Source organism: Emys orbicularis, chromosome 1, assembly GCF_028017835.1.
Source record: "Emys orbicularis isolate rEmyOrb1 chromosome 1, rEmyOrb1.hap1, whole genome shotgun sequence".
NCBI classification, from domain to species: Eukaryota; Metazoa; Chordata; order Testudines; family Emydidae; genus Emys; species Emys orbicularis.
Window position 1 is genome coordinate 187,033,740 of NC_088683.1, and position 13,188 is coordinate 187,046,927.

A 13,188-nucleotide genomic window follows, 5' to 3' on the forward strand; every position below is an offset into this window, starting at 1 on the left:
TTGTGGTGGGATAAATGAAAAAAAAAAAAGATATGGTGTCTTTTGCTGCTGCAGTTTGTTTCAACTTTGACTTTGTTAGCCTGAAAAACAGTCTTTAAATAAAAAATAAGCTTATGCAGTGATCTGGTACTGATCCTGCTGCTGGCAGTAAAGATTCAGCATGATGATATTTCTAATTCATATTAAGAGAATTAATATGTCTGAATACCAGTCAGATGTTTGTTTTTAAAAACTTGAAGTTTGATGATGTGAACATTAGCTTAAAAACTGATATTCTATAACCAAAGAAAATGCATTCTCTTGCAGAGAAATAAATGGTTTTGCAAGCCAACTCAATGTGAGCTCCTAATGCAGTGATGTAGCAAAAAGGTCTACCACAATCCTTAGATGTATATAACAGGTGATATTACCTCTGTAGGCAGTATTAGTGAGACCATGGACGGAATTCAGGTGTTCAGTTTTTCAACCTCCTTTTTGAAGTGTGGAGAGGGTCCAAGAAAATGAGTGGTCTGGAAGACACACCTTTATCAGATATCTGATAGTAAAGTGCTCTCTAGTCCTGCTTCCAACTGCTGGAAGTTGAGGTCAGAAAACTTCAAATGGAAATAAGATGCACATTTATAATAATGAGGATAATTAACCACTGAAACAGATTACCAGGTGATGTGGTAATTTTTTTTTCACTTGGGCTTTTTAAATCAACACTCTGTCTGTCTAAAGGCCTGGTCTAGTTCAATGAGGCGGTGTTGGGCGTAAGAAGAATCACTAGGTAAAATTATGTGTTATGCAAGAGATCATACTAGGTAATCATAATGGGCCTTAAAATAATGAATCATTAATCAAACCTTTTCCTTCCCTTCCATGCTAACAACCATGTCACACAATTAACTTCAGTGAAGTCACTCCCAATTTATACTGCTGTGAAGAGAAAAAAAAAATCAACGATTACATACTTCAGTATGTCATTTCCTGCAATGAGATTTTTTTTCTTTTCCATACACTTGAACAGCCCAAAGGTTTCAAGACTTTACCCCTTCTCATTTCCCTGTGTTTCTGAGGGAGTTTAACTCTCTGTTACTGAAGGGAAACTACCCTTGTAATTTAGTTTCAAATATGACATTCCCTGGATTTTTAAATGTCAAACTTTTGGTCAAAATGGGGACAAGTGACTAAATTTATGTTACTACTGTTTAGGATTGTGATCTGCTCTAAACCTATCTTTGCCAACATACACAGAGTTTCAAAGGTGCTAACATGTGACCTGGGGATTTCACAACTCTGATAGTCTTGGGAATTCCTTTGATGCATTGCACTTTATTTGTAGTGACATGCAATGCAATAACAGACAACAACTTTCAGCCTGATTCACCAAGGAACCTAAACATGTGTCTAGCTCAGAGCATGGGAGCAGCCCCGTCGAAAATTGTGTTAAAGTTATGTGCATGTTTAAATACCCTTGCTGAACTGAGAGCCTGAACTCTGGAGGCACCAATAGGTGCATCATCTGATTTGAAGTGCTGTGGCACCTGACAAGAGTGATGTCACAATGTATTCAACCCAGTCAGAAATGCCACCTTTTGGGGTTCAGCAAGCTGGAAAATTAGCATAGTAAAACATTCAGTAGGTAGGTAGGTGTGGGGATCATTGATGGCCCCTAAAAAAGGAAAATAGGGTAAAAGGCGATTGCTCTCCAACCTAGAGAGTGTTTAAGGGAATGTCCTCGCAGCTAAAAAAGCTGAGTTTTTCACCTCAAAGTAATTAATATCCATTAGCAGTCCAGAGGTAAAAACACAGTGAAGACCAGGCACTTTAGTTTTACTGTGAAGTAAACAGCCCTATACCCTGGCCAGGGGTTGACCTTGGCAAGTTTACCTCCCTGTAAAACTTTAAGTGCCTTATCTTCACTGTTTTTTTTACTTCAGTTAGCTAACACTCGTTAATTACCTAAGGTGAAAAACAGCTTTTTTAGCTGTGAAGACAAGTCCTTAAACTAACAAAGATAGATCACATATTGACTACTCACAATGGACTGCTCATAAACAACCTACAAACCAATAACTGTTTATAGAAATTGTTCCTTGAATGATTTCAGATACTGCTACATTTAAGAAAATTGCAAGATGCTGGTGGAAAAGTTGAAAACAGATTCAAAATACTCAGGATAAATAATTGATATTGGTTTTCTCAATCCTGATTATTATTAATCATTCTGAATGAAGTTATCTGTTTAAAAGTTTTGAGCATCGTACATGTTTACCTTCTAAGAGTAAAGATATTTTCTTACTTTTGCAATATTTTCCCCATTAAGTTATGCTTGTTTCTGAAGTTTTGTTTCATGTAGTATTTTATCATTCCAAGAGGCAAAGAGAAATTACTTTTGGTAATACACAGATATACCTTAGTTTTATCAGAAGAAAATATAAAATGAAGCATTGTTTTTAATGTTACAAGAATAAAAATTAAAACAATGAAGACTTTAAACGTCAAATTCATACTACGACAAGCTTTATAAAAAAGCCATGTTGACACAAAGCAGTGTAATGGATTTTTAAAAGTGTATTGCTTGGACATAGTGAAGCTTCTGTTAGCACTTTTTTGTTTGAGCTGAGGAAACCTGCTTGTTAGCTGAGAGACCTGTTTCTTTTCAAAAGCATTGGTAAGGGAGTGACCAGTTATTTTAGTGAAGAGAAACTCTCCATGTTAAATTGCCATATGATTCTTAAATAATCCAAAGCTGACTTTTATTTTTGTAGGAACATAGGATGATGACTTTACAAGGAAAACAAAATCATATTAATTGGGAACATGGATTATGATTTATATTTTCATAATTTAAAATCAAATTGTGGATTTTGCCACGGTACAAGGAACTTTTTTACAGTGTCCACCTTGAAAGAGATGAAATAATTAGGATCCTGTTGTTGTTGGTGTTGTTAAGAGATATTTTTACTATGAGTAGAGGACTTGCATACCAAGTAGCATTTCTGAGGGTTCATGCCTCCCATCTCCTTTGTAATTTACTCATCCACTGTCTGCCCCTTGGGGTGGAGGAGGCGGGGGGACAGAGACAGGACATATTGGTTGGTCAGGGCATCCTGAACCAGTCATGGTCCTCTGAACCAGCATGGACCATTTGATGATGAAGCATTACTATGCCATGGGACATTAGCTAAACCCGCCAGTAAAGGCTGCTTGCTTAGGGTTACCATTCGTCTGGATTTTCCCGGACATGTCCTGCTTTTGGGGTTAAAAATAGCATCCAGGGGGAATTTGTAAATAGCTACAAATGTCTGGGATTTCCCCCCCATGCAGAGCGCGGCATGGCTGCAGGAAATTCAGCCGCTCGCATGGGGCTCCGGCAGCCAGAGCCCTTCCCCCGCAGCTTCAGATCAGCTGCCGGAGTCCAGCCTCGCCAATGTAGAGCTATTCCCCTCCCCTCCCTCCCTGCATTCTCGGATTGCTGGCCCGCCAGGCCGTTCGCATCGGGCCTCGGCAGCTCCTCCTCCCCCCCTGCTGCCCCTCGCCTGCTGCCCAGCGCCCCGCTCCGGCAGCACTGTGCGGGGGCAGGGACCGGGTTGTGTGTTGCGCTGGGGAGCGCAGCCACGTGTTGGGCTCCGCGCGGAGCCCAACATGCTGTTCTGAGCGGCAGGGTAAGGGGGCCAGGGGGCTGGAGAAGGGGCAGGGGGTTTCTGGAGGGGGCAGTCAAGGGACAGAGAGTAGGGGGGATTGGATGGGTCAGGGGTTCTGGAGGGGGGCTGTCGGGGCGGGGGTGTGGAGAGGCATCGAGGTAGGCAGGGAGCAGAGGGGGTTGGATGGGTCAGGAGTTCTGGGGGTCCTGTCAGGGGGCGGGGAGCGGTTGGATAGGGTGTGGGAGTCCCGGGGGTCTGTCTGAGGGTGGGGGTGTGAATATGGGGTGGGGGTGTGGATAAGGGTCGGGGCAGTCAGGGAACAGGTAGGGGCCTAGGGGGCAGTTAGTGGCAGGGGTCCCAGGAGGGGGCAGTCGGGGACAAGGAGCGGGGGGGTTGGGGATTCTGAGGGGGGCAGTCAGGGGGTGCGAAGTGGGAGGGAGTGGATGGGGGCAGGGCTAGAGTGGGCCTCCCCCCTCCCCCAGTATCCTCTTTTTTGATTGTGGAAATATGGTAACCCTATGCTTGCTCTAGTTCTTTGAGAGTAGAGTGTTAACCACTTCAGATCTGAATCAAATGGCCAACACTGGGATGACAAATGTTGTTTTGAAGTTTGGACTATGATTGGGAACCACTGAACTGTTGTTTAAATTGTTTTGAGGAGGCTGTCTACAGTCCAGAAAGCAATCTCAGACTCATTTCATTGTATGAGCACCCTACATACCATATTTGCTATTAACGTCACACCCTCCTGCTTAGTGTAGAGCTTAGTAGAGCTCTGTGAGTAACTTCTATTTTTTTTTTTTTTTTTTTTTTTGGTTGGCTGGCAGTTTCAAAAAATCAGAAAAAAAAATTCAGGTTGACTGGAAAAGATTTTTTTTTTCAAAATTTCTGATGAACTAAAAAGCAACAAAAAAAAATTGGTTCAAATGAAATGTTTTTCAGGCTTCATTTAACCCAAAATACTACATTACATTTCAAATGTGAATGTTTTCATTTTATTAAAAATAAAATTTAAGTAAATTTCCAAATTAAATGTCATTTGAAACTGAAAAATTGAAACATTTTGTTTGGAAAATGGTAAAATGAAACATTTTGATTTTTCTGAAATTTTTTACAGTTGGTGAAACTGACATGAATTTGCAAAAGTGTTGCCAAATCTACATTTTTCACCAAAAAAATGTTTAGAATGATTTTTGCCCAGCTCTAGTAATCAGAGTAACGCTTGAGAAGAAAATAATGGGTGATGTGTATCTGAACATGTTGTTCAGGACCTACACAAATGTATTATGCCTCTACTTACTGTGTTGATTGTCAATAAAAATTTACCCTCAAGTGATTCTTAATTATTTTTCTATTGGTTATGCCATAGGATAAATTCTATACAGGAGGTGTAATTGTTTTGTTGACTACAAAATACAAGATTTTTGGATTTGACTTGAGACAAGATTTGTCAAAGCTATTCCTGTCACTGATTAAATTCAACAAGTAACTTCAGAGATCCTCATGCAGTCCAGTGAAGTCAAGGGGAGTTATCTTGCTGTGCAAGGAGCACAGGATCACAGTCATTGTTTGTTGTATTTAACAAAATGTTGAAGCACAATATGAATGAAAATCACCAATAATGTTTCTTAAATCCTGGCATGTGTTTTTCTTCATAAAGATTCTACATGTTAATGTATTAAAATTATCTCCCTGTTTTTGTTGTCATTTTTCCCCAAACGATTTTATTCTTGGAAAATGAGATGTACATGGTGAAATTTGACCCTTTGATAACTGAAAGCACATACTGTACTGGATTATAAAGTATACTGCTAATATATCTTCAAAAGGAAATGTATTCTCAATTTACAGTGAGCCTTGACTATAAAGGACAGTGAAGAAAAATTGCTTTTTCAGCAAGAGATGAAGTCTTTAAATTTATAACGTTATGCAAGATTGCCAGGCCCTGAGGCAAAACTGGAGTATGTATCTACTTTACAGCTGCAAAAATAATTACATGACCGCTATCTGTGAAGTAATCTTTAATGGATTACTTTTTGTTAGCTTTTCATTATGTAATGTTAGAGCCAAAATAATTCATAGCAAATGGAAAAAAAATATTTTGATGTTTCTATGGCCTGGACCTTTGATGTCCTCCTAAGGTATTTTATTATGTGTTGGTTAATTTGTGAAAAGGTCTCAGTTTACAGAGAAGGTACTGCACTTGTAAAGCTGATCTAAGCCTAACAAATGTAGAAAATTACTCAAGTAATTTGCTTTTATTAGGCAAGTATTGAACTTCTTTGTTGCTTCAAAGGTGTTAAAAACCATCCAAGGTGCTATCTAATAGGTTTTCATCTTAATTGATGAGCTCCTCCAGACTTGAGAAGCACTTAAGGTTTGTTAAGATCATTTCACTTGATTTTTTTTTACTTTATTTTACAGCACATACTTTTAACTATCTCTTCACTTTATACTAGTGATATAATCTTGGGAACGAAGAAGAGCCTCCATACTCAGATGCTCAGTACAGCTCTTATATTATGTCCGCTCAAAAAAGATATATTGGAATTGGAAAAGGTTCAGAAAAGAGCAATAAAATGATTAGGGGTATAAGGAGAGATTAAAAAGATTGGGACTTTTCAGCTTGGAAAAGAGATGACTAAGCGGGAGGTATGATAGAGGTCTATACAATCATGACTGGTGTGGAGAAAGTAAATAAAGAAGTGTTAATTACTCCTTCTCATAACACAAGAACTAAGGGTCACCAAATGTAATTAATAGGCAGCAAGCTTAAAACAAACAAAAGGAAGTATTTCTTCACACAATGCATGGTCAACCTGTGGAACTCTTTGCCAGAGGATGTTGTCAAGGCCAAGACTATAACAGGGTTAAAAAAAAAACTAGATAAGTTCATGGAGGATAGATCCATCCATGGCTATTAGCCAGGATGGGCAGGGATGGTGCCCCTAGCCCCTGTTTGCCAAAAGCTGGGGAAGGGGCGACAGGGGATGGATCATTTGGTGATCACCTGTTCTGTTCATTCCCTCTGGGGCATCTGGCATTGGCCACTGTCAGAAGACAGGATACTGGATACGGCCAGACCTTTGATCTGACACAGTCTGGCTGTTCTTATGTTCTTATATAATAGAACTTTGGTGTAGCAAATTAACTCAAATTAACATACCTTGTTGTTAATGAGGGCTATAAGTTAGTTTTAATTAAAAAATTGTGTAACTTTTTGTTTCTATTGCCTTTATGGTCTTTTCTTTGGAGAGGTGGAAAAAGAAGCAGGTTCTAAAATGAAAAGCGGCAGAGGTCCAGATTCACCTCCCATTAAAATAATGGCCAAAAATTCTCATTGACTTCAGCAGTAACAATATCAAGCCCATGTCCATTACATTGTGCATCTAGTGTGTATGGAAGGTTTTGGGTTATGTAGGATTTTAAGAGTGTATGCTAAATAGCTTCCAAACTCCTACTTGCTACATTCAACCCATGGTATACATTTAGCTTTCACACCATGCTGCTAGACATTTTGGTGCTTCCATAACCTAGTTATGACTGGTGGAAATTCAAATAAAAATAATCAGGGTGTTATGAGGGGCAAAGAAGAGAAGAGGTGGCAGTAGAAGCAACTGAACTTACTGAAGGTTTACCATCATAAAAGTTGTTGGGAGTTGGAGAGGAGATAACGAGCTGCTCTAGAATATCAGTCGTTGAATTGCCATTTTGGACAAATAAAAATGACGTGTCCTTCCCCTGAAAACAGATAGATGTAACCTGGGTGAATTTTTATGTAAAAAATTGTGACACTGTTTCTAAGTCCACAAAGAGAAAATATCTGTGTTAGCTGAACCTTATGGGAAAGGGTTCTATCGATTTAGGCCAAGTATGCTTTCTTGGGTCAGCGTAGACTGGACAAAAAGGGTAGTAATATCTTTTTGGGAATCCACTTTCTAGACTTGACAACAGAACAGATTCAACCAATAGATTTTATTCTTTTCTCCTTTAAACAAATTGTCAATCACACCTGAAAAGCCAACTAAAAACACTAGGCATTCTTTGCTTCTTCATCCCCGAGCATGCTATGCAGAGGGGAAAAGCAGCTATCTGATCTGTCTTCCTATTTACCCTCACTCTACCGGATGTAGGCATCATGGTCCACTCATTAAAAGATCTGTGAAACCTGAGAGTGCTGAGGAAAGCAATTTTACCCGAATGCCTTCCCCTTCAATTCTCTCCTCCATACACCCCCTAACACCAGAGTATAAAACATGATTAGTAAATGCTGCATGAAGTATCATTAATTAATCCTATACTCTCCATAAAGTCACTCAAGGCATCACAGAGCCTAAGTCCTAGATAGTAACCAATGACAACATATCTAGGATTCCTGGGTTTTGGTGCATAGATTTCTGCAGATCCCTCTTTGAGCTTGTCTACACTGCCCACAGTTCGGACCATGGGAGTGTGAATAGCAGTGCATGCTAAAGTGCTGCGCTGTAACTCCCCTTTGTGGACACTCTGGTCACAAACTAAATGATTCCTGATTTGCATTAATGTAGTCCCGTTTGAAGAGAACTACATTAACGCGAACTAGGAACCTTTTAGTTCGCGCCCGTAGCATCCACACACAGGAGTTACAGCGCAGCACTTTGGTGCACACTGCTATTCTCACACACCTGTGTTCTGAACTGCGGGGCATTGTAGACATAGCCTTGAGGTCCTGTCCTCTGTTGACACTAGATTACTTCAAATAGAGTGGAACAAATCCACTGTCAGTGCCACAGATTTCTTTGGTTTTAACATGCTTTTGCATGACATTGACTTGGGAAAGTATGCTGAAACTGTGCTCATTGGAATGAGTTTTAAAAATGACTTTACCAATATGGATATTCGCCAGTGTGGATAGGGCTTAAGGTAATGGGGAGAGCTGACAGTGCAGAAAAACCATCATTGGAGATATTTAATTTTAGATGAGATCTAACACCTATCTAGCATAGTTCAAGAAGAGTATTATTCACTGGAGATCTCCTTTGTAGCCTAAATCATTGTATAATTTAATTGTTCACAGTCCTAACAAAAACAATGACTTGTTAAAGTGGCCATTAGAAGCCAAAGGTCTTTGCTGTCTAGTGTGCACTGATGTGTCAGTAATGACTTTTTTGTCTTCACTCTTTCAGTATTACGAGATGACTTCAGACAGAACCCTTCTGATGTAATGGTAGCTGTGGGTGAACCTGCCGTGATGGAATGCCAACCCCCAAGAGGCCATCCAGAACCCACTATTTCATGGAAAAAAGATGGGTCCCCACTGGATGACAAAGATGAACGAATTACAGTAAGTGTAAAAATCTGACATTGAGAATACTTATCCTTTCCCCTTTCCATTCACATCATTCCTCAGCAAACAACACTAATCTACCCATTATCAGTGTGTTGAGCTGCAGACCTTCAGCCCCTCTGTATTCCTGCCCTTCTGTTGCCTTCCCTAAATGTTGCAGACGATGCATCTCATTTGCACAAAGCTGGAAATGTATCCTGTCTAACTTCAGACTTATACCATCTAACTGTGGGCTGTGCATTTCTATTTGTTAGAATGATCATGTGCAACACACTCCATCCCCCTGCTTGAGAGGAGAGCTGGCCGGAGAATGAAAATCCCTTCCTAAGAAAAATGTTGCATTTTTACAAACAATTTTCATTCCGAACTGGGATTAAATGTCAAAACCACAATATTTTTCACGAGAAGGGAACGTGCAAAGTGAGTCTGACACAACTCTTCTAGTCTGGGTGCCGGAGAGGTTAAGTTCCCCATCTCTCTGCTTCTCTGGGTGCCAAAGCTGTGGGAAGGCGGGGAGGCTGAGTCTCTGGGTTCTGTACCTCTCTGGCTGCCAGAGCTGGGAGGCTGGCGCTTAAGCGACCTCACCACGGTAGCCCTCCTAGATACTTTTCTCAGTTTCAGTCTCTGCAGGTGGTCAGCCAGGGAGCTGCCATTTTGATTTGCCCAATGGAAAATTGAAAATTTTCAACAAAACTCAAATTTTCCTGTGGAAAATTTCAGTTTTCAGAAAAAGGTATTTTTGTCAAAAAAAATTCCTTCTAAAGAAAATGTTGTGGTCTGACCAGGTCCATTTGAGAGTTATGTTGCAATCTGTAGCTTGTGAAAATAAAATTGTTCACATTTTCCACTGTCACATAATCTTTGTCTTTTGATTACTATTGGTATCTAGGCTCCATAGTGTTTTCTTTCAAGCTAAGTAATACTTCAGTGGTAAAGGTGAACCATTAGTAGTGTAGGTGAACCATTTATTAAATTCCTTTGAAATGTCTCTGCTATACTTCCCACAGCAGAGTTATGGATTGGATTAGAAAGTATAATAAGGCGTTTGGGACAAAATCATATTTCTTTAGGGAGATAATAGCTTATTCTGCTTTCTGGAGGTAAGCTCTCTTCTCATTAGAAGTGTTTTCATACGCTTATGTAGGCTGAAGTGTGCAGTGCACGGGTTATTCTCGAGTATGGTAAAAGCAAATCAGAAAGCTATCATTCTTTTAATTTTGACATGCAAAACCATAAACAATTGTGCCTAACTGGCTTTTAGTAATGCTAATGCATAAAGAGTTCAAAAATCATTTATATGCTGCCAACATGGTGATCCAAGACATCGCTCTCTATGGTTGGAAATAGCAACATCTGAAAATGTACTTCTTATAAGATCATCTCTGCATTATGTGAATTACTAGTGTTAAGCTGATGTAAAACACTGGAGATATACTGTTTATACCTTAATCACCTGCTGAAATGAATGACCACTGTAGGAAATGAACACACAAAAACCCAGCAACTAATGTTCAAAATGACTGCTCCTTTTTGAGATCTAAATTGTTTGTTTTTGTTTTCCTTCCTAGGGGCAAAACAAAGCTTCAGTATTTAGTACCATAGATTTACAAACCAAGAAACAGCTGTGTATAATGATGGGTGTTTTTTCAACCACATAACTATAAAATTAAAAATACTTTATAGAAATCTGGGCTAGATTCACAAAAGGACTTGTATGTCTAACTGCCACTTTAAATGCCTGAATCCCAGACTCAGGCCCCACTGGGATTCACAACCCACCCCCGTCAGCTGCAGCCAAATCCTTTAAATGCATAAAATGTTTGCATTTAAAGATCCCTATGTTTCTGCCTCTGAGCCTGTGCACTGCGCCAGGCCAGGTTCCTGACACCTAAATCCCAGAGTGATAACCTAACTGGGGGAAGATAGTATCAGAGGGGTAGCCGTGTTAGTCTGAATCTGTAAAAAGCAACAGAGGGTCCTGTGGCACCTTTAAGACTAACAGAAGTATTGGGAGCATAAGCTTTCGTGGGTATTCCTGGGCCTGATTCGTCTACGGGGCCCAATCTGGTAAGTGTGTTCAGGCTTTGTGTACTGTAGTTGAGCCCCTGTAGATGAGTTTACACAAAATGGTAGGGGGTTGGGGGGTGGAGGAGCACTTGGCACCTCCCATTGATTAGCTTAGGGGAGAAGCCACCTAGCATGCTGGCTTTAGTGTAGCATTTCTCAAATGTGGCAACCATGTCTGCATGCGGCCACCAGGGTATTTTTTCTACAGCCACTACAGCTTCCTGGGTGGAAATGGGGGTGGGGGGGGGGCAAAGCAGCGGCTCCTCCTTGCAGCGCCCAGCTGTTGCTCCTGGCTACCTTGGTGTTTGCTAGCACAGCCAGCAGGAGATCAGCAGCCTGCACCATGCGGCCTCCTGGGGGCTCTGGGCAGCACCTCTGCAGACAGATGGGGTCAGTGTGTGTGCTCAGTGGGCTTCGGCTCAGTGCGGGATGGTGGACACACTCTGAGGCCACCAAACAAATTGTTCTGAGAACCCCTGCTTTAGTGAATCCCATTCTAAGGCACCTATCTCTCCCCAGTCATTGTATAGGGAGTCTAGGCACCTAACTATGGCTTTGTGAATTGCAGTGGTTTTCCAAGAGCCTGAAAGTTAGGTGTGGCAACATTTAGTGTCAGCACACCTAGGTTTCTTTCTGAATCTAGCCCCATATTTATTATTTGTTTCAAAAGAAATCCCCTTAACTTAAAATGTGTGTTTGCATTTCCTTGCTGTGTAAAGTCTATTGAATTTAGGTAAGCAGAAGATTAAAGCAATATTAGGTATCTCTGTGAAATGCATTCTAAGCATGTATTGTCTATTGCTACCATTCATTCTGTTGTAGGAATTTCCGGTGTTCTTTAATGTGGTGCATTTTCTTGTTGCACTTTAAAAGTGCTGTTCACCCACCTGTGAGAACAAAGTCACACCCAGTACAAAGGAAACATGCATTAATTGGCAACACCATCTGTATTTTTGATGGTCTTAAATCTGTGATTGTTGTGGAGGAATAGCACGCAAGTTTGTTTTTGCTTTGTGATGATTATATACTGTGCCTATTTAACTAGCATTCTTCCACTACTCCACCTGACAGAATCATTTTGTATTTTCAGTTTGTTTTTTCTAAAAAGAAACAAACAAACAAACAAGAAACAGGATTTGATGTAGATCTAGGAATAAACTTGATTCAGATACTGCCTTGTACTGAAATGCTCATTTTGTATTCAGAGGTATAAATTAATGTTGCTGAGATGGCAAACTCCACTGAATGAATTTACATCATATTTGCCAGGCATTGTCTTAATCAGCACTATTAATAACATGGCATCTTTCTTATACAGACAAGAGGTTGAAACTACATTATAATTCAGATTCCCATTTCTATACAGCTGTAAAAGGAGTCTTGACAAGAAGGATAAATACACATTCAGTTGTATGTCTTAGCAGCTTTGCAGTAACAATGGATATCTTCTTTTTTTGGTGGTATTTTGGAGACAAAGATAATGGGACCAGGAATGGACAGCATGCTAAGGGAGAGAAGTAAAATATTTGGAAAACTTAATTTAGTGAGGTATAGATAAACCGAAATTCCTTATGTAGCATTATTTCATCCATGAATAGAGTCAGAAAGGATTAAACCATTAAGATGACTAAAATAATGGCGAAGGAATAGGTTTGAAAGCAACATTTGAAAGCACATTTGTCAGGTTTAATTGGCCGCTTCTTACCTGGCATCTTATATTTGTGCTTCCACACATGTTGGGTGAAGTCCTGGATCCACTGAAGTCAATGGCCCAACTTCCATTTCACCCATTAAAATGTCACCCATTAAATTTCAGAAGATTGGGGTTACCTGCCACTTTTAAACACAGTGAAATTGCAGGCACATGGAAGCCAAAGGGTAAAATAGGTGGATATGTGTATGTGTATGTATAAAACTTATGAACTTGAGAACTTACGGAAGTGCTGGTAGTAGCGGCTCCACAGTTAAGTTCATGTCAAATCTTTGATATTGACAAGACCTTCAGAACTTAATAGCTTAAATCTCTTGCCATTTTAAGAGAACTAGAAGTGGGAAATGTTGTAGCATCTGAATTTTTGAAGTCATTGTATGTGTTGTTAAGTGATAAGATATAAACAATCCAAAAAATCACACTTTTTTTGGTTTATGGGTTGGTTCATGTTACCC

General features: G+C 40.0%; 1 protein-coding gene across 1 annotated transcript in view; it reads left to right on the plus strand.

Moving 5' to 3' along the window:
- The window catches only part of ROBO1 (roundabout guidance receptor 1), a gene marked incomplete at its 5' end in the record, with an annotated part of 534,368 nt that overhangs the window by 371,125 nt on the left and 150,055 nt on the right, over positions 1-13,188 (plus strand). Inside the window, one exon of the mRNA XM_065420893.1 lies at positions 8,795-8,952. Within this exon, the coding sequence (XP_065276965.1) occupies positions 8,795-8,952 (158 nt within the window). The remainder of the gene's footprint in view (positions 1-8,794; positions 8,953-13,188) is intronic.